The sequence below is a fragment of the Mandrillus leucophaeus genome, unplaced genomic scaffold (genome assembly GCF_000951045.1).
Source record: "Mandrillus leucophaeus isolate KB7577 unplaced genomic scaffold, Mleu.le_1.0 Scaffold322, whole genome shotgun sequence".
Taxonomy (NCBI): Eukaryota; Metazoa; Chordata; class Mammalia; order Primates; family Cercopithecidae; genus Mandrillus; species Mandrillus leucophaeus.
Window position 1 is genome coordinate 2,616,831 of NW_012103388.1, and position 27,883 is coordinate 2,644,713.

Sequence of the window (27,883 nt, forward strand, 5' to 3'; positions counted from 1 at the left end):
AACCCTGATGTTTCCTCTGAGTACTTTTCCACCCACTGACCCTGACCCTGCTCCTTGGCCATAATCCCACTTGTGCTTGCTGTATTCAGAGTTGAGCTTGAGCTGTCTTCCCCACTGCAAGACCGTCTTGTGGTGGTCCTTGTAACTACCACAGAGGTCCTGAATAAGTCTTTCTATCATGCTTTAACGAGTATCACTGAATAAGTTTTTCTTTAAACAGCCTGATCCTGGGTTTGGCTTCCTGCAGAGTTTATAAGAGCTTTTTCTTTTTTTCTTTTTTCTTTTGAGATGGAATTTTGCTCTTTTTGCCCAGGTTGAAATGAAGTGGCACAATCTCAGCTCACTGCAACCTCCGCCTCCTGGGTTCAAGTGATTCTCCTGCCTCAGCCTCCCAAGTAGCTGGGATTACAGGAATGTGCCACCATGCCTGGCTAATTTTTTTGCATTTAGTAGACATGGGGTTTCACCATGTTGGTCAGACTGGTCTCAAACTCCTGACCTCAGATGATCGACCCACCTCGGCCTCCCAAAGTGTTAGGATTACAGGTGCGAGCCACCGCACCCGGCCTATAAGAGCTCTTTCAAAGGGAAGCCACTGAGCGAGGCCTTGTGCGAGCACTGGAAATAGGCCTTAGCCAGGCTGATGGCTTAGTAGGGCTATAGTAGGGACCAGATGTGGGCTCCTGGATGGCAGGAATTTGTTGGGGGATTAGGCTCTTCACTTTCTGCCTCTGAGCCCACAGGTATTTCTCAGGTGTGGGTGGAAGGAGAACACTCCTGAGGGGGTGGAATTAGGACCCTCAGCTGAACAGGCAGCAGAACATCCTTAGCATAGGGGCCAGATAAACCAAGCATGGACAAGAGCTAGGCCAGGCCCACAACTAAATATCCGGGGTTTCCCCTCACTCTGGGGATTCCTTTGCTAATTTTCTGTTTCTAATGTCTTTGCTAATGTCTTCCTCTTCCTTGTTTTTTAAATTTTGGTGGGCTACACCCCTGGTGGCTTCCTGAGAAGTGGTGCATGGGAAATAAATTGATATACTGGTATATTTAAAAATATCCTTATTGTACTCCTACTTTTGATTGGCTAGTTATAGAATTGGGGGTTGGAAATAATTTTCCTCTAGAACTTTTGGGCATTGCTTTATTGTCTTTTGGATGCCTATGTTGTGATAGAGAAGTCAAAATCATTCTGATTCCTGCTCTTTTGTTTATTACCTGATATCTTTTGTGACCAAAGTTCTAAAATTTCATGATGATGTGCTTTCATAGGTTCTCTTTTGTCTGCAGATCAGAAATTTTCCAGAATTGTCGGGCTCTCATTAGGCCTTTCAGTGCTGTAAGACTTCCTTAAATTCTTTTTTTTTCTTTTTTTTGAGACGGAGTCTTGCTGTGTTGCCCAGGCTGGAGTACGGTGGCATGATCTCAGCTCACTGCAACCTCTGCCTCCCGGGTTCGAGCGATTCTCCTGCCTCAGCCTCCTGATGTAGCTGGGACTACAGGCCGGCCTCCCCTACCACACCTGGCTAAATTTATTTTTCTATTTTTAGTAGAGATGAGGTTTCACCATATTAGGCTGGTCTTAAACTCCTGCCTCAAGTGATCCTACTGCCTTGGCCTGCCAAAGAAATTCTTTATTTTCTCTATCTCTGTTTTCTTTTTATAGAACTTCTGTTTCAGTGTTCGACCTCCCGGACCAATTCTCTTAACAGTCTTTTTTTTTGATACCAAGTCTCACTCCATCACCCAGGCTGGAGTGCAGTGGCATGATCTCAGCTTACTGCAACCTCCATCTCCCAAGTTCAAGTGATTCTGCAGCCTCAGCCTCCCGAGTAACTGGGGTTACAGATGTGCACCACCAGACTCAGTTAATTTTTGTGTTTTTAGTAGAGTTGGAGTTTCACCATGTTGTCCAGGCTGGTTTTGAACCCCTGGGCTCAAATGGTCTGCCTGCCTCGGCCTCCCAAAGTGCTGGAATTACAGGCATGAGCCACTGTGCCTGACCAACATTCATCTTTTATCTCCTATTTTCTTAACGGTTTTATTTTCTAGGAGATAGTCTCAACTTATTTTCTAACTCTTTTATTGAAGTTTAAATTTTTGCTGTTTTTATTTCCAAAGTTCTTTTTCTCAAGCTTTGTTTTTTTTAGATAACATCTTGTTTTTGTTATAGAACAGAATATCATTTATTATCTAAGGATATTAGTTATTATTTTTTAACCTTTTCTTTGCTGCCTTGTTTTCTCTAGGTTGCTTTTCTTCCCTGTTTGGTTTTGGTCTTTGTCTTTCATGTTTAAGAGTGGGGAGCTAGAAAGTTGGTTGAAAACTGAGACAGTGGGTGGAGCCTGTTGACTGCTAACTTCACTGTAAGGTTTTCCTGGCTTGACCACTTGCTGGGAGCTCCTGGTGTCTCTCTTGGACTTTAGGAAATAGAACTAGCTAAGTCTCATAGAGGGTAAAGCCTGGCTTGCCAGCATAAGAAATGCTGATTAGGGGTTGAGGGCTAGGGTCCACCTGTTTACTCTGTTTTGAAACCATGCCTTCAAAACCCATCGAGTCACCAGCCTATACAGCCCATCTCTTTTAACCTCACTGGAAGGTGTATTTAACCAGTCCCCTGTTGATGACAAGGAGTGGTTTCTAACTTTTCCACTATTACAAAAACTATAATCTTTATGAACATGCTTTCAAAATAATCTTGTGTAAGATGACAGCAAACATGAGGGGAAAAATAAACATTTAAATAAAAAATCTTGTGTAAATGTTTCTGCAGGATAGATTCCTAGAAATAGAGTTGCCCAGACAAAGTAAATGGTATGTATGAATTTTGAAGTTTATTTGATATTGCCAAATTGCTGATCTCTGCCTGTAATGTATGAAAGGTTGTATGCATTTATATTCATTTTAGCACTGTACAGGAGTGCTATTTCCTACCCATGCCAGCATTGTTTCTTGTCTGTTTTTATTTTTGCTAATTCGATGGGCAAGAAAACTGTCACTTGTGTTTGAATGATTTCTATTTGTTTGATTATTAGTAAGAATGACATACTTCTGGGAATTGCTGTTTGTAACATTTTCTCATTTTGACATAAATGCTTGAAATTTGGTTGTAATTTTCTGTATTTGGTTTGGGGCTTGATAAGAAAATATGATAGAAAAATTTTTTTTTTTTTTTTTTTTTTTGTTGAGACGGAGTCTCGCTCTGTCGCCCAGGCTGGAGTGCAGTGGCTGGATCTCGGCTCACTGCAAGCTCCGCCTCCCGGGTTTACACCATTCTCCTGCCTCAGCCTCCCCAGTAGCTGGGACTACAGGCGCCCGCCAGCTCACCCAGCTAGTTTTTTGTATTTTTTAGTAGAGACTGGGTTTCACCGTGTTAGCCAGGATGGTCTCGATCTCCTGACCTTGTGATCCGCCTGTCTCAGCCTCCCAAAGTGCTGAGATTACAGGCTTGAGCCACCGCGCCCGGCCAATTTATTTGTTTACGTATAGCTACTTCAGGATGTTTATCTGTAATGAGTTTCTATTCAGAGTGACTTTGTGCACAGTTTTGAATGTGTTCGTTTACATGTTAGTCTTACACTATTCCTATATGAATGGTCATATTTTGACTTTATCTCTAATTTTGTTTCTTCCTTTTATGTCTAATTTTTAATGTAATAATCATTTGCATAATACTATGTATTTGACAGAATGCTTTCACATACATAATCTTATAACGAACAGTTTATGAGGCTGGTTGTATTTTGCAGATGAGGAAACTAAGGCCTTAAGAAGTTAAGAGACTTGCCCAAGTTTCTAGTATACTGCTTCAATAATAATAGGAAGGGCAAGGGGTCTCAGGCTCAAGTTCTCACCCTGCAATGGATTTATTCAGTTCTTGTGTCTGTCTGATCAGCTGCAAAATGATGATGATTTCCCCTTTCTATATTAGCAGGTAATATCTAAAAGCTAATTATGTTCTCAGATAATAGCAATGTTATTATTTTCTTCATCTAGAAATGAGCACAGAAGCAGAGCAACAGCTTCTCCATCACGCCAGAAATGGCAATGCTAAAGAAGTACGACAGCTCTTAGAGACCATGGCGAGGAATGAAGTGATTGCTGACATTAATTGCAAAGGTAAACTTTGAATGGATTTTGTAGCTTTCTCGTATGAGTCTGCACTACTCTTGGCATTTATTTAATGCTAACCTTTCTGATCTATCGTGTAATTGATCTCTGTCATGCTAGGAAGAACCCTACAGATTGGAGGAAACGTCTTTCCTAGTCCCCTCTAAGTCAGAGAAAGGGAGGTCCATTCTTAAAATTGTTATGGATCCCAAATATTACAAGCCACAAGGGTGACCCTAGCCCACAGGATATATCCTATGATAATTTTTTTTCTTCTTGAAGACATTGCAGTTGACCTAGCAGGTTTGAGTGTTTACTGTGTGCCCTGGAGATAATGATGAAGAGGCAGATAGGATCCCTGCCCTCATTGAGCTTAGTCTAGTAGATTAATAGATCAGACTAGTGTGCATTACAAAATATGCACCAGGATGTGGAAGTGCAGGTGTCATGGGAGAGGTGTGGAACTGGAACTGGAAGGATTAGCTTCTTGGAGGAAATCATTCTAAGGTGAAATGTGAAAGAGTAGGAGTTAACCAGGTGACAATAGAGAAGAAAAAATGGTTCAAGGAAGAAGAAACAACATAGCAGCCAAGTCATAATGTGCCTTGGGTAGCAAAGGGGCCAATACATCACAATCTTGCATCAAATGTGCAGAGAAATAAAACGTGTTCTCTAAAATGGCTCTGGTATTGTAATAAACCCCTTCATGTTCTCGGAGGTGTCAGGGGAGTAAATGTTAGTCTTTGGGTACTTCTGTCTTTTTTGTTTGTTTGTTTGAGACAGAGTTTTGTTCTGTTGCCCAGGCTGGAGTGCAGGGGCTGGCTCACAACTCATGGCGGCCTCAGACCTCTGGGCTCAAGTTTTTGTCCCACTTCAGCCTCCAGAGTAGTTGGGACTACAAGCACATGCCACCACGCCTGGCTAATTTTTTTATTTTTTGTAGAGATGGAATCTTGCTGTGTTCCCCAGACTGGTCTTGAACTCCTGGTCTCAAGCGATCCTCCTATCTCGGCCTCTCAAAATGTTGGGATTACAGGTGTGACCCACTGCATCTAGCCATACTTTTTTTAGTAGCCCTTTTGATAAAGTCTTGATCTCCCTTCCCCTGTATTTCCTCTAACTTGGTGTTCGAGTGTAGAGGCGAGCCTTGCTGTGTGTTTGTGCGGTGGAGAGGGCAGGGTTTCCTCAAATCTATGACTCGGCTTTGGTTCCTCAGCCACCCTTGTCTTCCTGGTGCTCCTTAAGCATTGCAACCTGACGTGAAACTCAGGTAAAAAGTCAAAGAATCAGGTCTCTCAGTGTGTTGTGTGCTATAGTAAGACTCCTTGGCTGTATCAGGAGACTCTCATGTGGCTCGTGTTACCCTCTGTCACATCTTCATCTGGCACCTGGCCTAGGCTTGCTGGTTCAATGCAGACACACTCCTGTTCCCCTCTTGGGAGAGTGGCATGTGGGAGCCAATGCCATGGTGGAAACTAGAATAGCTCTGGTTAGCCAAAATGTAGCCTTCCCTCAGGACTCCTTACTGAGTCTACTTTGATGCGGCACCTGGCAGGGGAGTGCTAAGATGGGCGACCTAGAGGGGTCTTTTCCTGCATCCCGGAAGCAGCTTGCCTGTTCTCCGTGTCTCCTCAATGCATCCCACTTTCTGAGTGTAAGATCCAGAGCCACGTGTCTCAGCTTTTGTCTTTTCTTCTTCCACAGTTCCTCAGTCCCAGAAAGGGCTGGCTTCAGATGGATATTTTATTCTTTTTGCTACTTCCTCCTCCTGTACCAGGACAGCAAACCTCATGACCTCACCCTCAGTGGGGAAGAAATAACATCTTTGCAATAGGGAAGAAACTGTGATCTGAGGATCTGGGTTGTCTAGAGACTGAGTTGGAAAAAGGAATTTTAAAATGTCTTTGTTATGGAGAATGATCTGAGGAAAAAAAATATTTAAAAAATAAAAAATATATAAAATTTGCCCCTAATCTTCAGCAAAGACTGGCTCTTTATCTTTACCTCAGGATTCTATTTTGAATGCCAAAACATTTGATCATCCTCAGTGACCCTTTTCTGTCTCCCTTTCCCACCTCCACCCATGGTTGCCTCAGGCCAATTAGGAGAAAGTCATCTACTTGGAAATGTAAAGCTGAGAAATATGTTAATTTTTTTTCAATTTTCACCTCATTATACCTGTCAGTCAGACTTTATCTTAAGGGTAGTTTGAAGGGTTGATGCAGAAGGTGACATAGTCAGTTGATGTGCAGTTCTCAAAGGAGTGGGGAGGGGTGGGCAAGACCAGGCGTGAATAATGTTTCCATGTCGGGGGTTCCTTCCTGGCATTTCTTGGTTTTCTTTCATTTCTTTCTTGTTTTTCCAAATCATGACAAATTGGGAAAATGGTATAAATTACTGTGATTCTCCTGCAAGAATTAAAGGTTAAAAGTCAACATAGAGATGTTACTGTTCGGAAGGAATCCACTGATGTCAAGTTGAAAGTGAGGGAAAGAAGGGCTGATGTGAGTGGAAAGTGAAAGTTAGCTTTTTAAGGGTCTGGGAGAGGAGGATAGAACTAGTTTTGCTTGTAGCTGGTGTTGTGTTACAAGTATGTGTTCCTGGCCCTGTCTGTTGCTAGTGTGAGTCATTCTTGCAAATAAAATAAATATTAATATGTATATGTGTCCGGGCACAGTGGCTCATGCCTGTAATCCCAGCACTTTGGGAGGCTGAGGTGGGCGGATCATGAGGTTAGGAGATTGAGACCATCCTGGCCAACATGGTGAAACCCCATCTCTACTAAAAATACAAAAATTAGCTGGGCATGGTGGCGGGCGCCTGTAGTCCCAGCCGATAGTCGGGAGGCTGAGACAGGAGAATAGCTTGAACCCTGGAGGCGGAGCTTGCAGTGAGCCAAGATTGTGCCACTGCACTATAGCCTGGCGACAGAGTGAGACTCTGTCTCAAAAAATAAAATAAAATAAAATAAATATGTATATACATAATATACTTTTTGTAAATTCTATGAGTGATGTTCCAAGAAATAATAAATTTTGGAAGCAAACTAAGTACTTATATTGGCAGTCTCAACACACAGTTCTGTGTATTGCCATCACTTTACTAGGTGGTCCTTTACTAGGTGGTCCAAATGTGAAGTTTTTTTAATATTCCCCAGTAATAACTGCCAGTGTTTTAGTGTTTTAATATTCTATATAGTGTACTGTTCTTTGTAAAATACTCCAAAACTTGACATTTCTTATTCATTGAACATACCCTTTTAGATATCGGTAAGTTGTGAAAGAGTATAAAACCTGTATGAAGTATTTTAAAAGGAAATGTAGGATCTTGGAAATTTTTTTCTTTTTTTGAGACATAGTCTTGCTGTGTTGCCCAGGTCGGAGTGCAGTGGTGCAATCTTGGCTCACTGCAACCTTCACCTGTTGGGTTCAAGCGATTCTTGTGCCTCAGCCTCCCAAGTAGCTGGGATTACAGGTGCCCACAACCACACCAGGCTAATTTTTGTATTTTTAGTAAAGATGGGGTTTCACCATGTTGACCAGGCTGGTCTCCAACTCCTGACCTTAAGTGATCTGCCCAGTTTGGCCTCCCAAGGTGCTGGGATTACAGGTGTGAGCTGCTGCGCCTGGCTGGATCTTGGAAATTTTCATTTCTTGATCCACAGCCCTATTTGGAAATACTAGATGTGAAGACACCAGCTCAGAAGCTGTCATAGGAAGTGAGAGGAGACAGTGTGGTTTGGATGGGGGCAGAAGCAGTGGTAATGGAGAAAACTAGATGTAATGAATATTTAGGAGTTGGAGTCAGTCAAGCTAATTGAGTGTGGGGTGAAAAGGAGAAAGCAGGAAGGTGCCGCTGCTATTGAGTGAGAAGTGAGGGGAATGAGGGGCCATCCTTTGTGAACACACATGTGGGAGGGGCCTGGTGGTTCCTGTGAGTATGTGTATGGAGGATGACAGGTGAATTCAACTTTGTGCTTTCTGGACCTCAGGAACCCTGCCCAGCCAATTGGAGATGTCTAGTGGACAGTATGGAGATGGAAATATGGATTTTGAAGTCAACAGCACAGAAACAATGGAAGCAGTGGGAGAGGGCCATGAAATACCTCTTTTTTTTTCTTTTTCTCTTTTTCTTTCTTTCTTTTCTTTCTTTTTCGCGACAGGGTCTTGCTGTCTCCCTTGCTGGAGCGCAGTGGTGTGATCATGGCTTACTACAGCCTTGAACTCCCAGGCTCAAATGAGCTTACCACCTCAGCCTCTGGAGTAGCCGGGATTACAGGTGTGCGCCACCACGCCTGGCTGATTTTTGTAGTTTTTGTAGAAATAGGGTTTCACTACATTGCCCAGGCTCGTCTTGAACTCCTGACCTCAAGCAATCTATCTGACTTGGCCTCCCAAAATGCTGGGATTACAGGTGTGAGCCACCATGCCCAGCTGAAGTACCACTTTTGAAGTGACCAGTAATGGACTAGTCGGGGAAAATAAATTTTCCAAAGGATATGGAAAAGTAGTGCCAGAGAAATGAGAGGACCCACAGGGTACAGGGCTGTGGCAGCCAGGGAAGAATGTGGCCGTGCTGTCCAGTGATGCAGTGATGACGGAAACCTGCCCCAGGGACCCATTTCTTGATAAAAACTGAGGATGGTGTTCATGACCTGGTGGGAGATGAGCTTCATCTGCAGTGGGTGGGGGTTGACAGGAAGGACTGTTGGGTAGAAAGAGCCGGTGAAGAGGAGAATGGGGAGAGTGAGGGGCGCAGTAGCTGCCAGGGAGCATGGAGTAGGGAGGGTTTCATTTGTGTTTCCTCGTTAAGTGGGAGAGATCAGAGCATTTACTCCTTCCCATGGCAACTAAAGGGGGAGAGATTGAAGACAGGTGAAAAAGGAGGGCCTGAGAAACAGGAAGGGATGGACTCCAGGATCCAGGAAGAATGATTAGTCTTAGACCTCGGGAGGAAATTTTAGCAGAGTGCCTGTAGATCCAGGCGGGGTGGTTGATTTGGTGCTAGAAGCGCAGGGAATTCTATGAAAGCTGCTGTTTTCTCTCTGAAGCTGAAATACGTCATTTGCTAAGGTAGAGTTGTCTGGGTAAAAGGCTTGAGGAGAATAGTGAAGGACTGAATTACTTTTTGTTGGAACATATGAGAGATGCTTGGACAGGGCCTTACAGAAGGGCCTTCAGCTAGCGTGAGGTCCTGAGTTTATGGTGTGTAAATCCACAGAGCTCTGTTGTTTTTCTTCACCGTTGGTTAGCCACCTGGGTGTGATTATGGAGAAACTGGACTCGTGTACTTAGCAGGCTTTGGAGGTTTTTTAGGCTGCTGTGACAGATATTATAGTGAAGCCAGGATTTTCAGAATATGATAAAGAAATGTTGAAGTGAGGGATTAAAGAATAGACACTGAATGTATTGAAGGAAGTGAAGATGGAGGGTATTTACATATACATGAAAGTGATTAGGCCTGGCACAGTGGCTCACCCCTGTAATCCCAGCACTGTGGGAGGCTGAGGTTAGAGGATCACTTGAACTCAGGAGTTTGAGACCAGCCTGGGCAACACAGCAAAACTCCATCCCTACAAAAGAATCTAAATATTAGCCAGGTGTGGTGGTGCATGCCTGTGGTCCCAGCTACTCGGGAGGCTGAGGTGGGAGAGTTGCTTGAGCCCAGGAGGTTAAGGCTTCAGTAAGCTGTGATTGTGCCACTGCACTACAGCCTGGGTGACAGAGGGACACCCTCTTTTGAAAAAAGAAAGTGATTAGAGCTGGGGGCTGGGTAAGTTGAAAAGAAAGTGTGGGGGATGGCTGTGTGGACAGGCTGCGAAGTCGGGAGTGCTTGGGAAAGTGGCTTTCTGTGTTCTGAGTCCAGGGGTGTTGATGGCAGCCAGGCTGTGGCTCTGGCAGTGGGTCCCTGACCTTAAGCAGAGGCATGGTTTGTGAGAAATGAGGGAAGCTGAGAAACTGAGAGACCAAGGTGCTGAGTAGGCAGTTGACGCCCTGAGGATGGTGGCAGGATTTGCAGCAGACTGAAAGTCTATACTGCCCGAAGTTACTTGGTGAGGGTCGGGCCACTGGGAGGCTGGCAGATGGCAGCAGAGAAGGCCAAGAGCTTTGGCTTAATGACAGAAGCCTCAAAGGAGGAGCTGTGATGTGAATGGAGAAGTCATCAACCAAAAGCAGTAGTGAGTTTTTTGTTGTTTGAGACAGTGTCTCGCTTTGTTGTCCAGGCTGGAGTGCAGTGGCACAATCATGGATCATTACAGCCTTGACCTCTCGGGCTCTGGTGATCCTCCACCTTAGCCTCTGGAGTAGCTGAGACTGCAGGTGTGCACCACCATACCTGGCCAAATTTTTTATTCTCTGTAGAGATGGGGTTTCTCTATGTTGTGCAGTCTGGTCTTGAACTCCTGGGCTCCAGCAGTCTGCCTTCCTTGGCCTAAAATGCTGGCATTAGAGGCATGAGCCACCATGCTCGGCCAGTAGTGGGAGTTTTGATGTGGAGGTTCACACGACTTCTGTTCAGTGAGGTACAGGGGGGACAGGGGACCCCACCTGAGGAATAAGTGGGGGTTTCTTATCAAGATGAGCTAGGTTCACTAAGAACAGAAAGCAAAAGATAGGTTCAATGAAAGAGACTGAGGCTCTGGGATTTATTGACTGTGTAATTAGGGGTTCCACAGAGCACACACTTGAGAGGAAACAGATGTAGGAGTTTGGGTAAATGGCAAACAATCCCAGGGACACTGTTGGCAGCTGCAGTCCCTTGGAGGGTTGTTAGAGGCCTGTTGTGGGTGTGCTGAGGTTGGTGGCTGAGGTTTCTGTGGGTTCAGATCCTGGAATCCAGGAGCTGAGGGTAGTGTGTCATGTAAGTGAGGTACTGCAGCTCACAGTAGCTGTGAAACCATCGCTCCTTCCCTGCAGTGGCCCCTGGAATAACATGTTCTCGGGCTGTAACAGCCCCATCATGGCAGGTGATTTTCAGATTTAATAGGGCTGTATTCGCTACAGTCTGATTGGGAATTTGGGGAAGATTTTGGGCTGTCTCAGCTCTAAATAGCGCCCTGTGTATGTTTTTTTGCTAAACTGAATTAGTAGTTTTTGCAACATTCAATTGTTTATGCCTTTCCTCAGCTCTACTGCTAGGATCTGACACTTAATTGCCTTTAACTTTGATCCTCTCTTTCACCTTGGCAACCCAATATCCTCATTAACTGAGACTTTATCTGCAGTCAAAGAATCTACTTTCTAGCACTATCTGTAGAGTTCATAGCTTTCCAGATTGTATTAGCCCACTTTCACACTATTATAAAGAACTACCTGAGACCAGGTAATTTATGAAGAAGAGAGACTTAATTGACTCACAGTTACTCAGGCTTACCAGGAAGCTTGACTGGGAGGCCTCAGGAAACTTACAATCATGGCGGAAAGTGAAGGGGAAGCAGGTACAGCTTACCACGGCACAGCAGGAGAGAGAGAGAGAGTGAAGGAGGACGTACCACACACTTTCAAACCCTCAGATCTCATGAGAACTCATTGTCACCAGAATAGCAAGGGAGAGATCCGCCCCCATGATCCAGTCACCTTCCACCAGGCCCCTGCTCCAATTCAACATGAGATTTGGGTGGGGACAAATCCAAACCATATCCCAGGTGCTGCAGGAAATATTCTTTACTGACTCCTGTTGTGGTACAGGTGTATAGAGAGTTGCTGTGCACTGCCTTCATCCCCTCCATCCACCCTCCTGATGCAGGTTTTCAAAGAGAGTTGCTTGCTGTGAACAATGTCAAGAAAACCCCTCTTGACCTGATGATGGCAAGATGATTAAAGACTCGGAGCCCTAGAGTCAAGAAGCTGCTAGAGATCATCTAGCTCGAATGTAACCCCCGTCCAGTCTCCCTCTACCCCTTTAGAAGTGAGGACATTGAGTCAGAAGGTGACACCAGATCTGCACCTTGTGAGTTCTCGTCCTTTACACCCATTACACTTCTTACAAGGTCACGTACCTTGCCTCTCACTCATCAGCAGTGCTTTGCAAAGGAGAGTATTGAGGTCGCTTGTTATGGAGAAGTTAATTTTGTTGTAAAATTACCTAAATATAATCTAAAAATACCTTATATTTTTCCATTTTTAGGAAGAAGTAAGTCTAACTTGGGCTGGACACCTCTACATCTGGCATGCTATTTTGGACACAGACAAGTGGTCCAGGATCTGTTGAAGGTCTATTTATGACTAATTTTTAATGACTACAATAAATATTATTGTTATATAAATTTTTAGATGAAAGTCTTAGAAAAGCCGCCTGAGCCACAGTGACTTATTTAAAGCAATAGTTTATCATTCAAGACACTTAAGTGTTCTTTATTGAATACATGAATTAGGTTAGCCTGGTTAATTAAAATTGTATGTTTAATCATTAGATTTTTGTATTACTAGCCTTTAAAAATTATAAAAGTGGGCATATTAATGAAGATTTTATTTTCAGTTTTATGAGTGTGACAGTTGAAAAAATAACCAAAGCACACCCTAAATAATTAAAAAATAATGTCAATACACAAATAAAAATTTAAAAAAAACAGAAAAAATGTCACGATCTCTTAGCACTGCATTTAATGAGAATTGAGAGTTCATATTTCTTAATTCTGTGATGAATAACTTCTCACATTCTGATATTTCTGAAATTTGGTTACATCTTACAATTCATCTGTATGTTTAAATAATGGCATCTTTTTTCCTGAAAACTTATTAAATTGATAATGGAGGAAATGTGGTATTTCATTCAGAGATCATTCTCCTTTTATCAGTATGACTGCTTCTAAAGTAGAGTGAAGGTGTATGGATTTTTTTTTTTTAAATCGAGACAAGGTCTTACTTTGTCACCCAGGCTGGAGCGCAGTGAGCTGAGATTACGCCGAGTGCAGTGGTGTAATCTTGGCTCACTGCAGCCTTGACCACCTGGGTTCAAGTGATCCTCCTGCCTCAGTCCCTCAGGTACTGGAGCTATAGGCACGTACCTTCATGCCTGGCTAATGTTTTTGTATTTTTTGTAGAGATGGACTTTTACCATGTTGCCCAGGCTGGTCTCAGACTCCTGAGCACAAGCAATCCGCCCGCCTCAGCCTCCACGTGCTAGGATTACAGGTGTGAGCCACTGCACCTGGCCAAGGTGTATAGTTTTTTAATGAAAAGCACCTTTTTACTTTTTATTCTTCTGCCTACCAGGTAGATTTTTACCTTTCAGGAAACCTACTATACACACACACACACACACACACACACACACACACACACACACACACACACATATATGAGATAGAGTCTCGCTATATTGCCAGATTTGCCTTGAACTCCTGAGTTCGGGTGATTCTCCTGCCTCAGCCTCCCAAGTAGCTGGGACTATAGGCTCATACCACCATGCTGGCTTTTTATTTTTACCGTAAATTTAATTTATTGTTAGTAGTGACACCTAGACAGTATTAACAATTTTAATTTTTTAAGGCTTTAATGTATTTTGAAGGAATGATTTTCACCATTGTATATTTCTTGATATTTAAAGTGGTCATGTTTACTAGGCTGGTGCAGAAGTGAATGTGTTGAATGACATGGGAGACACGCCGCTTCATCGAGCTGCCTTTACAGGACGAAAGGTGAAAATCATTCTCTGTTCAATGTTTGTAAGTGAGGTATTTGGAAGAGTAGTTACCATTGTTTTCTCTATTATAACCATCTGACCAGCAACTGGAGAAAGCCACACAATCAAATGTATACACCAGAACTTTGGGTCAAAAGGCCACAAGATGTTTGAGTCGGACAGTGAGGTCAAGTACTAAGGTCATGGAGACCCCCACTCTGTAGCATCCCTGTGAGGAGATCATTCTGTTTCTGCTTGTGTACTCCAGCAATGGGGAACTCCTGATTATTCTTTTTAAAAAAAAAATAGCTTTATTGAGGTATAACTTACATTGCATAAAATTCACCTGTGATATTGTGGAATATATATTTGGTCTTTGACCTTTTATACTAAAGATATACAAAAAGATGACTGGCAACCCCTAGCTGGCTTCAGGATAGTGGCTGGTCACCAGAAAGACCAAGGCAGGACTAGGGGATTGGGATTTTCAACCCAACTTTGCAACCTCCAGGGAGGGTAGAGGGGCTGAAGGGGAAATTGCTCACTACTGGCCAGTGGTTTAATCAATCATACTTATTTAATGGAGCCTCCATAAAAACCTGAAAGGACAGGGTTCTGGGAGCTCCTGGGTAGCTGAACATGTGGAGGTTCTTGAACGATCGTGCCCCAGTGAGGGCATGGGTGCTCCATGCCCTTCCCCCATGCCTTGCCCTATGCATCTCTTCATCTGTATCCTTTGTAATGTACTTTATAATAAACCGGTAAACGTGTTTTACTGGGTTCTGTGGGCTGCTCTAGCAAATGAATGGAACTCAAACAGGGAGTCGTGGGGACCCTAACTTAAAGCCCATCAATGAGAAGTTCTGGAGGTCTGGACCTGCAGCTGTGTCTGAGGGGCGGGGAGAAGTCCTGGGACTGAGCCCTCACCTGTGGGATTGATACTATCTCTGGGTAGATAGTGTTGGAATTGAATTAAAGGACATACAGTTGGTGTTTGCTGCAGAACTGATTGCTTGCTTGGTGGTGGGGAGAACTGCCCCCACCCACATTTGACCACAGAAGTCTTCAGTGTTGCTTGCTGTGGTAGGAAAGCAGAGGAAAAGCATGATTTGATCACATATTGTAAGTGTGCATTTTAGTGATTTTTATACATTTACACAGTTGTGCAACATCATCAAAATCCAGTTTTAGAACATTTGTCACCCCAGAAGTTTCCTCATGCCTGTTTAGATTCATCCCCTGCCCCTTTCCCATGCCCCAGGGTACCACTGATTTGTGTCCTGTCTCTAGATATTAGATATTTGCCTTTCCTAAACTTTTTTTTTTTTTTTTTTTTTGAGACTGAGTCTCGCTCTGTCACCCAGGTTGGAGCGCAATGGCGCGATCTTGGTTCACCTCCGCCTCCTGGGTTCAAGCGATTCTCCTGCCTCAGCCTCCCAAGTAGCTGTGATTACAGGCCTCTGCCACCACGCCCAGCTAATTTTGCATTTTTAGTAGAGATGGGGTTTCACCATGTTGGCCAGGCTGGTCTCGAACTCCTGACCTCAGATGATTTCCACCCACCTCAGCCTCCCAAAATGCTAGAATTATAAGTGCGAACCACCGCACTCAGCCTAAACATTTCTTGTAAATAGTATCATACAAACTTTTGTGTCTGGCTTCTTTAATTTAGCATAATGTTGTTGTGGTTCATCCATGCTGTAGCATGTATCAGTAGTTTGGTCTTTTTTATGGCTGAATATTCCACTGTATGGATATGCCACCTTTTGTTATCTGTTCAAGTTTTATTGAAACGACTATCTTTTTGCATTGTATTGCCCTGATACCTTTGTTGGAAATCAACTGACTATAATTTAAATGTTTCTGGTTTTTTTTCTTCTTTTTTCTTTTCTTTTCTTTTCTTTTTTTTTTTTTTTTTGAGACAGGGTCTCGCTCTGTCACCCAGACTGCAGGGCAGTGGCACACTCTCGGCTCACTGCAGCCTCTGCCTCCCAGGCTCAGGTGATCTTCCATCTCAGCCTCCTGAGAAGCTGGGACTACAGGTGTGTGCCACCATGCCTGGCTAATTTGTTGTGTATTTAGTAGAGACAGGGTTTCTCCATGTTGCCCAGGCTGGTCTCAAACTCCTGGGCTCTAGTGATCTGCCCGCCTCAGCCTCCCAAAGTGCTGAGATTACAGGTGTGAATAACTAAGTTTTGATATTAAACAGTGTAAGTTCTCTAAATATGATCTTTAAAAAGTTATTTTGGGTATTCTCAGTCCTTTGCATTTCATGTAAGTTTTGGGATCATCTTTTCAGCTTCTATAAAAACATATATTGGAATTTGTATGGAGATTGTGTTGTCTTGAATCTATAGGTTAATTTGTGGAGACTTGCCATCTTAATATGGATTCTTCTAATCCATGAATATGAAACCTCTTCATTTATTTAGATCTTCTTTAATTTATCTCAGCAATGTTTTGAAGCTTTTTTTTCTTTTTTCTTCTTTTTTGAGACAGGATCTCACTCTGTCACCCAGGCTAGAGTGCAGTGATGCAATCGTGGCTCTCTGCAGCCTCGAGGCTCCAGCGTCCTCCTACATCAGCCTCCGGAGTAGCTGGGACTGCAGGTGCACACCACGATGCCCGGCTGATTTTTGTATTTTTTGTAGAGATGGGGTTTTGCCGTGTTGTCCAGGCTGGTCTCGAACTCCTGGGCCACCCACCTCAGCCTCTGAGTGTTGTGATTACAGGCGTGAGCCACCACACCTGGCCTGAAGTTTTCAACATAGAGGTCTTGCAGTCATTTTGTTAAGTGTATTCACCAGCCTGGCTTTAATCTGTGGAATCTGGAGTGAGTCTGGCCAGCTAATACCTCTGCTGAGTTAAAAAAAAAATTTTTTTTTATTTTGTTTGTTTTAGAGACAAATCTCACTATATTGCCTAGGCTGGACTTGAACTCCTGAGCTCTAGTGATCTTCCTACCTCAGCCTCTCGAGTAGCTGGGACTGTAGGCATGCACAACTGTGCCTAGCTTTCAGCATAGTATTTGAGGATTCATGCCTGCATCTGTGTAGCCTAGTGGTGAGCCCGTATTTGGGCAGCAGTGGGCTCCATTCCTCAATCCCCTTAGGCTTCTGCACTCTGCCCTGGATCTGTGTGTAGGCTGGAGAGTGCTTTCAGAGTCCAGGCATTTCTCACTTCTTCCTCTGCTCTGACTTTTGCAAAGCCCCCTCTCCTTTCTTCTGCAGATGTGTGGAGTTTCCCAGCAGCCTGGGGTACCTGGGAAGCTTACCTACTCCTACTCCAGTTCTTTCGTTTTCAGGGTAGTCTTGTTAAGTTTTAGGCTCTTTTGCCATTTGCCTGTGTGGTAGGCAGAATCATGGCCCTCCAAAGACATCCACATCCTAATCCCCAAAACTTGTAAGTATGTTAGGTTACACAGCAAGGGGAAGTTAAAGTTGCAGATGGAGTTGAGATGGCTGATCAGCTAACCTTAAAATAGGAAAATTATTTTGGATTATCTCGGTGGGCCCAATGTAATCACAGGTATCCTTGGAAGTGTAAGAGAGGCTGGACATAGTGACTCACGCCTGTAACCTCAGCAGTTTGGGAGGCCAAGGTAGAAGGATCACTTGAGCACAGGAGTTTGAGACCAGCCTGGGCAACATAGGGAGAGCCCCATCTCTGAAAAAAGGAAAAAGAAAAAAAAAAAAAAAAAAAAAAGCCCGGTGTGGTGGTGTGCATCTGTCATCCCAACTGCTCGGGAGGCTGAGGTTGGAGAATCACTTGAGACTGGAAGGTTGAGGCTGAAGTGAGCCATGATTTCACCACTTCACTCTAGCCTGGGTGACAGAGGGAGACCCTGTAAGAAAGAAAGAAAGAGAAAGGAAGGAAGGAAGGAAGGGAAAAGAAAAGAAATAGCTGGGTGTGGTGGCGTACTCCTGTAATCTCAGCTACTCGGGAGGCTGAGGCAGGAAATCACTTGAACCCAGGAGGTGGAGGTTGCAGTGAGCCAAGATGGCGCCATTACATTCCAGCCTGGGCAACAGAGCAAGATTCAAAAAAAAAAAAAGAAAAGAAAAAGAAAAAGAAAGAAGTGTAATAAGAGGGAAATGTGACTATGAGAGAATCGTCAGAGAGATACAGTGTTTCTGCCTTAGAAACTGGAGGAAAGGGAGCTGTGAGCCAAGGAATGTGGACAGTCTCTAGCAACTGGAAAAGCAAGGAAATGAATTCTCCCTTAGAGCCCTTACAACACCTTGATTTTTCCCAACGAGACCCATTCTGGACTTCTCAAATACAGAACTATGAGGTAACACGTTTCTTTCTGTTGTTTTAAGCCACCAAGTTTGTGGTCATTTGTTACAGCAGTGGTGGAAAGCTAATACACTCTAATAGAAAAAGCAGCCTCATGCTAGCAAGCATGTAGGTATTCTCATTTGTTTTCTGCTGTATTTGCTACTTTTACTGGGTTTTTGCCTTTTGTTTTAAATCAAGTCATTTCCCTCTGGCAGCAAAACTGCTGGGTTTCACTACCAGGCCTGCCCTGGTCAGACTTGTTTGGGGAAGTGGGAAGGAGTAACAGCCTGTGACTAGAAAGCTAAAGACTCCCAGTGTTCTTCCTCCAAGTTCCTGCCGTTCCTCTGGAGTAACTGCCTCTCAGTTTGTTTCTTTAATGGATATCCAGCACCACAAAATGGTTAGTTTTGACAATTTTGTCCAGCTTTATGCTAATTTTTTCAGTATAACCCTTCTGTTGTCCTTTCATAGCTAAAAGTTTCTTTACCCCATATTAATGTTTTTTTGACTATTTAAATGATATGCAAAATTAACTATGACATAGGGTATATTTCTTGTATATTCTAGTTGTTGACCATAGTCCAACATGATACCTAAAGGTGGTTTCATAATCACATGATTGGAAACTTTATGTGAATTTATCACGAGTTAAAGAACAAGTTTATTATTATATTGTTTCACACTTTTCATTATTCTAATGACTAAATTTAACTAATGTTTAATACATTACCATGAGTCGATTCTGTATGCTAAGCATATTTGAATTAGTGCATTTTATACCACTCTGGTCTATTTGTTCATAAGCTGGTATTTGTGAACCAGATATGGAGTCTTAAGCTGAGAAAAAAGAACCTTTTATAATAAACAAAGGTTGTGGTTAATTTCTATGCTTGACTTTGTGGGGTTTCAAATATGAGCTGCAGATGGCTCGATTTGCCTGACTACGTGAACTACTTGTTGTTTCCCTCTGTAGTCTTGTATTGCTCATTCTTTTCTATATACTTAAGAAAATTCTATTGTCATCTATTTCTGCGTAGCCCAGATCTACCCATTCAAAGTGCTGCTCAAATGTAATATCCATAAATTCTTTCCTAACATCTTGCAGCTAGAAGGAAACTCTACTCTTCCAGGTTTCCTGGGCACAGTACAGCACTTTTATTCATCCTCTACCTTGTATTAGTGTTATTTTTGTCTACGTCTTTTTTTTTTTTTTTTTTTTTGAGATGGAGTCTCCCACTGTCACCCAGGCTGGAGTGCACTGGCACGATCTTGGTTCACTGCAATCTCTGCCTCTCAGGTTCAAGTGATTCTCCTGCTTCAGCCTCCTGAGTAGCTGGAATTACAGGCGTATGCCACCATAGTTTGTAATTTTAGTAGAGACAGGGTTTCACCGTGTTGGCCAGGTTGGTCTCGAACTCCTGACCTCAAGTGCTGTCAATCCCAAAGTGCTGGGATTACAGGAGGGAGCCACTGTACCAGCCTGTTGTCTGTGTCTTAACTCTGCTACTAAGTCGCATTAATCTTGCTAGCAAAGAATTATCATGTTTTGTTTTTTGTGTCCTCCATGAATACAAGGTAAGTTTTACCTCTCATCTCTGTAATTAGCTAGATTGAATAAGTTCATTTTTCTGTGTTCAGCTCTTTACATATTTGGCCATTTCTGCTATTTTCTTGAACTTTGAACATGAGACCATGCTAAACTGGGCCTTAGTTTGACATGCACATCAGCATATATACAGTAAGTCCTCACTTAATGTCAATGATAGATTTTTGGAAACTAACTCTTGGATAAATGATGTATAAGGAAACCAACTTTACCATAGGCCAATGCATATAAACAAGAGTTAAGTTCCTACAGCGTAGTTCTAGTCACACACACAAAAAAATCACTGCCAGGCATGGTGGCACATGCCCATAATCCCAGCACTTTGGAGTGCCAAGGCAGGTGGACTGCTTGAGCCCAGGAGTTCAAGACCAGCCTGGGCAACATAGGGAGACCTCACCTCTACAAAAAAATTAGCCAGATGTGGTGACATGCACCTATAGTCCCAGCTACTTGGGAGGTTGAGATGGGAGGATCACTTGAGCCCAGGAAGTTGAGGCTGCAGTGAGCCAAGATCATGCTACCACACTCCAGCCTGGGCAGCTGAGTGAGACTCTGTGTCAAAAAAGAAAAGAAAATTACCACACTTTTAAATGAAGAGCAAACACTTATAATATCAAACATTGAAATAAATGTGAGCTATTCATACATTTAAAAAGATTAGTAGAAAGAAGTAAGATAATTATTTACCCATTTATCCCAGTTCAGGTACGAAGGTGGCTGGAACCTATCCCGGCAACTCAGGGAGCACAGGGGGATCCAGGCCTGGACAGAATGCATCTTGTCACAGTGCCACTCACATACGCACCCACATTCACACTGGGACAGTTCAGACACGCTCATTCACCTAATATGCACACTTCAGGATGTGGGAGGAAAACAGTACCTGACATACCCGCACACAGACATGAGGAGAACACGTGAACTCGACACAGACAGTGGCCCTCTCCCAGAATCGATTTTTTTTCTTGTGAACATTGAAGTGAAACGGTGTTGAACGGAATGGTGTTGTTTGAAGATCTGTTGTATTTTCTTAACTGTTATTTTAGAAAATAACACTTAGCTGAAGTTACATGATTGTGGTATGTAGGAAACATTAAAAAATGTTTGTGCTTATTATCTAAGCATGATTGAATTAGGCAAAGAGTTTAATTTCTAATTGTTCTCATGAAAAGAATCAGTTTATCTAATTCCTATGTGATCATTTACCATGAAGATAATTTTAAAATATCTTATGATCCTATGATTCAGTAAGTAGAATGTTGAGTTGAAAAGGGATTTGGTTTATTATAAAGCAGTTTAAACTCTTATCCTGTGGAATATTTTAAAAATGCAGCTCCCCAGCCTGGCACGGTGGCTCATGCCTGTAATCCCAGCACTATGGGAGGCCGAGGCTTCAAGACCAGCTTGGCCAACATGGTGAAACCCTCTCTCTACTAAAAATACAAAAAAATTAGCTGGGCCTGGTGGCAGGCACCTGTAATCACAGCTACTTCAGGAGGCTGAATCAAGAGAATAACTTGAACCTGGGAGGCAGAGGTTGCCGTGAGCCGAGATTGCACCATTGCACTCCAGCCTGGGTGACAAGAGCGAAACTCTGTCTCAAAAAACCAAACCAAAACAAAACAAAATGCAGTTCCCCAAATTTTGAGGGACCTTTGGGCTTTTCTTGGTACCTTAGTGCCCCCTAGTGTTCTTTGATAAAAATCAGAATACTATAATTTTAAAATACATTGTTTAGTATTTGTTCCTTACTTTACCTTTCAGATGCAGTTAGAATTCTAAAGTTTTTATGCCTTTTATAATCAATTTAAAATAGGAATATGGTATGTATAATGAATATTTGGATTGTTGCACTGACCTTTTAGCAGAATTGAGAATACTTTTTTTAAAATTTTTATTTATTTATTTAGATACAGGATCTCACTCTTTCAACTATGCTGGAGTGCAGTGGGGCCCACATAGCTCATTGCAGCCTTGAATGCCTGGGTGCAAGAGATCCTTCCACCTGCAACTACAGGCGTGCACCAGTGTACCTGGCTAATTTTAAAAAATCTTTTGTAGATACAGGGTTTCACTGTGTTGTCCAGGCTGGTCTTGAACCTTAAGTGATCTTCCTACCCCAGCCTCCCAAAGTTCTGGGATCACAGGCATGAGCCATCATGCCCAGCTGAGAATGCTTGTAAAACACATGCATGCTTCCAGAGCCAGGTGTAGTGGCTCACACCTACAATCCCAGCTACTCAGGAGGCAAAGGCAGGAGGATCACTTGCAGTCAGGAATTAGAGTCCAACCTGGGCAACATAACAAGAGCTGCCCCCCCACACACACCATATCTCTCTCTTTCTCTCTCTGTCTCTGTCTCTTTCTCTGTAGACGGGCTCGCTCTGTCGCCCAGGCTGGAGTACAGTGGTGCAATCTCAGCTCACTGCAACCTCTACCTCCAGAGCTCAAGCGATCCTCCCGCCTTAGCCTCCCCAGGAATTAGGACTACAGGCATGTGCCACTGTACCCAGCTAATTTTCTGTATTTTTTATAGGGACAGGGTTTCGCCATGTTGCCCAGGCTGGTCTGAAACTCCTGGGCTCAAGTGATCCACCTGCCTCAGCCTCCCAAAGTGCTGGGGTTATAGGCATGAGCCACTGTGCCCAGCCAAGACCCCATCTCTAAAAAACTCAAAGCTGTTACATGGCATGTGCTTGTAGTCCCAGCTACTCTGGTGGCTGAGGCAGGAGGATCGCTTGAGCCCCAGGAGTTTGAGGTTGCAGTGAATGAGCTATGATGGCACCACCGCACTCCAGCTTGGATGACAGAGCAAGACCCTGTCTCTAAAATAGTAAATAAACAAATACAATAAATGCTTCCTATGTTCTGTGTCTCAGAAATTCTCTCTCTCTCACCTAACTTACAGAATATATGTATAATCCTGGGCTTTAGGATTTCCTGGGAGACCATTTCTCATGTTTATGTATTGAAGGCCTACTGTGTGTCAGGCGATGCCCAGACAACTTGACACGCATTGTTTCATTTGATGGAAAATGACTATCTGGAAATATCCATGTCATTTGTTGTAGATTGGTTCTCAGGGAAGCCGAGACGGAGATGAGTGGGCAGCAGGTTTATGGAGTGCTTGTGGCATCACGACTGTGGAAGGGGGTGGGGAAGGAGTGGACAAGTAACGCTGCAGACTCAAGCGATGCCTCAGCCTTCCTGCTGTGTGTGAGGCTTTGCAGAAGAGATGATGCTTCAAAGTTGTCCCTGTTGGGGATGAGAGGCCAGGTCTTGATGCCCTGGAACAGTAAGTCATGGATACAGGCTGCTCTGGAAACCCTCGTCCCTGGAGGTCTGAGCCCCTGGATGCCATGCCCTTCTTAGGCTGGAGTTGCTGCCCTTGTCCATTTACTGTAAAAATTGGACAAGAGCATACCAGGAGACACCTAAGTTTCTCATCTGTGTGCTAAACCTGTTCTTCCACGTGCATCCCCATTGCATACAGCCCTACTTCTTTCTGCTGATCAAGTTCAATTACTTCTGCTAAGATGGTGACTATTCTTGCCTGCTGGTCCTTGGATGCAAGGACCCCAATGTTCAGGCAGCCTTTGGTGCCTCTTAGCATATGAATCAGAGCATTATCTTTAGGTGCGGAATAAGCTGCCCCAAAACCTGTTGAAGCCAACCAGCACTGTGCTCCCTTCTATTATGGGAAGTGCAAGATGCAGTAATTTATTCTTTACTTCTGAGGAAGTGTCTTGTCATTGCCCAGACCAGTGAACTTACAAAAATTTACTGACATGGAAAAGTCCCTGAATTCTTCCTGAGTTTTACCTCCCACCCTCTGGATCAGATATGTCTCACCAAGGCTTTGAACATTCTAGCCTCGCAGAAGCCTCTTCTCTGGGTTCTGTTAGCATGATGTTATGAAAGGAAATTAAATTTTGGGACCCCAAACTTATTTTGCCAAAGGGAAAATCAAGCTGGGAACTGGGTCATGCAAACCTGCCTCCCCCTTGTGGTTCCTAAATTAGATGGCTACAAGATGAAAAGCTGCACGCCTCCCCCATATTTTGCTCACAAGGAAATTCCTAGTGAGCAGTGCAAATTGGTAGCTTAGCTTTACAGGTGCAGTCACCCCGGCCCACCACACACACATGCATATCTGATTGTTCCCCACCCCATTTTGTCTGTGTTACGTAGAATGCAGATTCCCTACGTTTTTCTTCTGCCCCATTTGTTTATATCATCTTATGTAAAAAAATGCAGATTCACGGAGCCAGACAAAGGCATGACTATTTTCTCCTACCCACCCCCTTACCTGAAAATTATGTACTTCTCAATACCCTGCCCTTTCCCCTTTAAATTTGGAGCCCTCAAAAATCATCTTCAGAGAAAGTTGCCTGTCTCCTGGGCGTGTGTCCTTAACTTTGGCAAATAAATCTAAAATGTTTGAGACTTGTGTCTCATCATTTTTCTTGATTGACAATGTTATTGGTAAGCGGACCAGTGTGATTTGCTGCCGGATTCCCAGATGGCCTGAGGCAAGCTGTACATGTACACTCTTGTCCATATGAATCCAAACTGTCTTTGATGTTTTTTCCTAATAGGGATAGAAAAGGTACATTTGCCCTATCAGTTGCTGCATACCATGTACCTGAGGTGGCAGAGTGGCTATAATTGGGGCACTATTTGGTTGAGTTTGTGGAAGTTCACTGTCATCCTCCACATTCCACCTGGGTTTTATACTGACAGATGAGTGAATTAAATGGAAATATGGTAGGGGCCATGGCCCCTGCGTTCTCTTAGGTTTTTGTTTTTGTTTTTTTTTTGAGACGGAGTCTCGCTCTGTCGCCCAGGCTGGAGTGCAGTGGCCGGATCTCGGCTCACTGCAAGCTCCGCCTCCCGGGTTCATGCCATTCTCCTGCCTCAGCCTCCCAAGTAGCTGGGACTACAGGCGCCCGCCACCTCGCCCGGCTAGTTTTTTGTATTTTTTAGTAGAGACGGGGTTTCACCATGTTAGCCAGGATGGTCTCGATCTCCTGACCTCGTGATCCGCCCGTCTCGGCCTCCCAAAGTGCTGGGATTACAGGCTTGAGCCACCGTGCCCAGCCTCTCTTAGGTTTTTAAGGGTGACACTGATTTCTGCCATCCTTCCCATATGGGATATTGGTTTTGATATGTCTTGGCCGTGGCTGGGGGTGGGTAGCCACTTCCATTTGGCTCCTATACAACAGAGCAAGGAGGCAATGTGAGGGTTGTGCCAATAACTAAGTGTGTCTATTCCAATTTCATATTCAGGGACTGGGAGAATGACCACTAGGTGTATTTCTGGACCCAACCAGCGCATGCACCGTGAGCCAGAGCTCGGCCAGGGCAATATTTATCATCTCACTCCCACGCACGCCCCCTTTCTAACACAGGGGCCTCTGACACTTTGGATCTCTTGGTGTCAGTGCCAACTTGGACCTTAGATCTAACAGCTTGTGAAATGTCTTGGTGCGCCCCTTTCCCCGTTGCACAGTTTCTTGAGTAAATGATCATTGGTCTCTTTGGGAATGGTCTGGGGAATTCATGACAGTGCATGTTTGCTTTGGTGTTGCAGTCTTTCCCTGGAGGATCTGGCCTCTCCTATTTACTGATAGCTCTGTGTCCAAAGTTGACTCAGGTCCAGAAACTGGACAAGGCATCATAACTTTTTTTCTCCTTCATCTTTTGAGAGGGAGTCTTGCCCTGTCACCCAGACTGGAGTGCAGTGGCACTGTCTCAGCTTACTGCAACCTCTGCCTCCCAGCTTCGAGCAATTCTCCTGGCTTAGCCTCCCAAGTAGCTGGGATTACAGGTGTATGCCACCACGCCTGGCTAATATTTCTTTTTCTTTTCTTTCTTTCTTTTTTTTTTTTTTTTTTTTTTTTTGAGACAGATTCTAGCTCTGTCGCTCAGGCTGGAATGCAGTGGCATGATCTCAGCTCACTGCAACCTCTGTGTCCCGGGTTCAAGCAATTCTTCTGCCTCAGTCCCTGAGTAGCTGGGATTACAGGCTCATGCCACCATGCCTAGCTAATATTTGTATTTGTAGTAGAGACAGGGTTTCACCATGTTGGCCAGGCTGGTCTCGAACTCCTGACCTCAGGTGATCCGCCTGCCTCGGCCTTCCAAAGTGCTGGGATTACAAGCGTGCGCCACCGTACCCGGCTGGTATCATGACTTTTAATGGAGAGACTCTCTTCTGCTTCTGACCTTTCACCATTGATATCTTTTGATGGTACAGATTGAGTTGTACTGGGATGGGTCCAACATCAGGGAAAAAGAAATCGTCCCCAGTAAGCGATGTCAAGAGGCCAGAAGTGCCATGGAAGACAGTTTTTTTGTTGTTGTTGTTTTTGTTTTTTGTTTGGAGATGGAGCCTCACCCTGTTGCCCATGCTGGCTGGAGTGCAATGGTGCGATGTCAACTCACTGCAACCTCTGCCTCCTGGGTTCAAATGATCTCCTGCCTCACCCTCCTGAGTAGCTGGGATTACAAGTGGCTGCCACCATGCCCAGCTGTTTTTTGTATTTTTAGTAGACATGGGGTTTCACCATGTTGGCCAGGATGGTCTCAAATTCCTGACCTTGTGATCCTCCTGCCTCGGCCTCCCAAAGTGCTGGGGTTAGAGGCATGAGCCAGTGCGCCCAGTCTGGAAGGCAGGTTTTTAATAAGTGGGCATGCTAGATTGGATATAGTATGAAGTCCAGAAAACATTCCGGGTGATTAAATTCCATGGAAGGGCCTAGAGCACACATCATTTACCAAAGCAGAAGAAATTGCTGGTGAGAAAGGCACCAGCCTCACGGAGAAGCTCCCTGGCAGTTCCCCTCCATGGTCTAGGGCTGCTGTGAGAATGCCACCGTGGACCTGAGTTCACTGACAGCAAGGGGTGGTGTGGGGAAAGTGACTGGACCCCAAGGCAGTAGAAGCCAGGAGTGGCAGCACTTAGCCATCAGGAGTGGGGGGAGAGGGGCACAGTTACGGTAATGAGTGGCGGGTTCAGAGGGGGAACAGCAGGAGGGCTGACCTGCAGAGTTAAGGAAACAGTTAATAGAGCCCAGCATTCCGAAGGGCGAAGTTAGATGGACAAATGATAGCAGATACTACTTTCATCATCTTTTTCTTTTTTTCTTTTCTTTTTTTTTTGTTAGATTGAGAAACTGCTGCCTCGTACTACACCGATGTCATTATACAGCTAATGGATGCTCACTTCTGTTTCTTCTTTTTTCTCTTCTTTTTCTCTTAGAGTTTGGCTGATTTCTGCTGACCTGTCTTCAATTTTACTGAACGTTCCTCAGTGGTGCTCTGATGTCTACTGATGAGCCCATTGAAGACATCCTTTATCTCTGTTGCTATGATTAGTTGTTGCTATGGTTACTTCCAGTGCACCTCAGGCTTCACCTTCCTTCCGTTTCCAAATTCGGTATTGCCTCTGCAGAGGGCACAGGCTGATTTGCTGGGAGGTGGTTCCCCCATGTTTCTGCTTCACCCCCAGCCTTAGGCCTGCCTTGTGTGCCTCAGTGGGTTCTCTCCACGCTTTGGCTTCTGCCCACTAAGAGACTGCTGTTACCTGTTCTCAGTACTTGCTAGTCTTGGGGTAGAAGTAGAGGATGTGGGCTGGGGGTTCTCTGTTGTCTGGGTCCAGCCTCCATCCTAGACCTGTGTCCTTGCTTAAGGGGCAGGAGTCCTTGAGGTGGTTCTTTACCACTTCCAGAAGCACCTACTTTTAATAGTGTTAGCTCTTACTTGAGTTTTTTTTTTTTTTTTTTTTAAACCTCCTGTTTATAGGTAATATATTGATGCCACTAATTGTTGTTTTATTTTTCTGTTGGCTTATCTCTGGAAGATAAGCATTTTGTTCTGCTCTTTGTCTCTCCCATTCTTTCTGTTTGTTTGTGAGACACGGTCTCACTCTGTTACCCAAACTGGAGTACAGTGGCACAATCAGTGCTCCCTGCAGCCTCGACCTCCCGGGCTCAAGAAATCCTCTGACCTTAGCCTCATAGCTGGGACTACAGGCTCATGCCACCATGCCCGCCTAATTTATATTCTTTTTGTAGAGACGAGGTTTCGCCATGTTGCCCAGGCTGGTCTTGAACTGCTGGGCTCAAGTGATCCCTGCCTGAGCCTCCCAAAGTGCTGGGATTACAGGCGTGAGCCACTGTGTCCGGCCTGTTTCTCCCATTCTTAATTCTTGCCAAAGCCACTTCACTTAGCTTTTTCATTCTCTTAGCCTATTACTAG

The 27,883-nt window shown here is 44.2% G+C and overlaps 1 protein-coding gene across 1 annotated transcript in view; it reads left to right on the plus strand.

Annotated features, from left to right (window-relative positions):
- OSBPL1A (oxysterol binding protein-like 1A) overlaps positions 1-27,883 on the plus strand; it is a 240,199-nt gene that overhangs the window by 14,032 nt on the left and 198,284 nt on the right. Inside the window, exons 2-4 of the mRNA XM_011988065.1 lie at positions 3,997-4,119; positions 12,238-12,323; positions 13,676-13,750. Of these exons, the coding sequence (XP_011843455.1) occupies positions 3,999-4,119; positions 12,238-12,323; positions 13,676-13,750 (282 nt within the window). The 5' untranslated portion in view covers positions 3,997-3,998. The remainder of the gene's footprint in view (positions 1-3,996; positions 4,120-12,237; positions 12,324-13,675; positions 13,751-27,883) is intronic.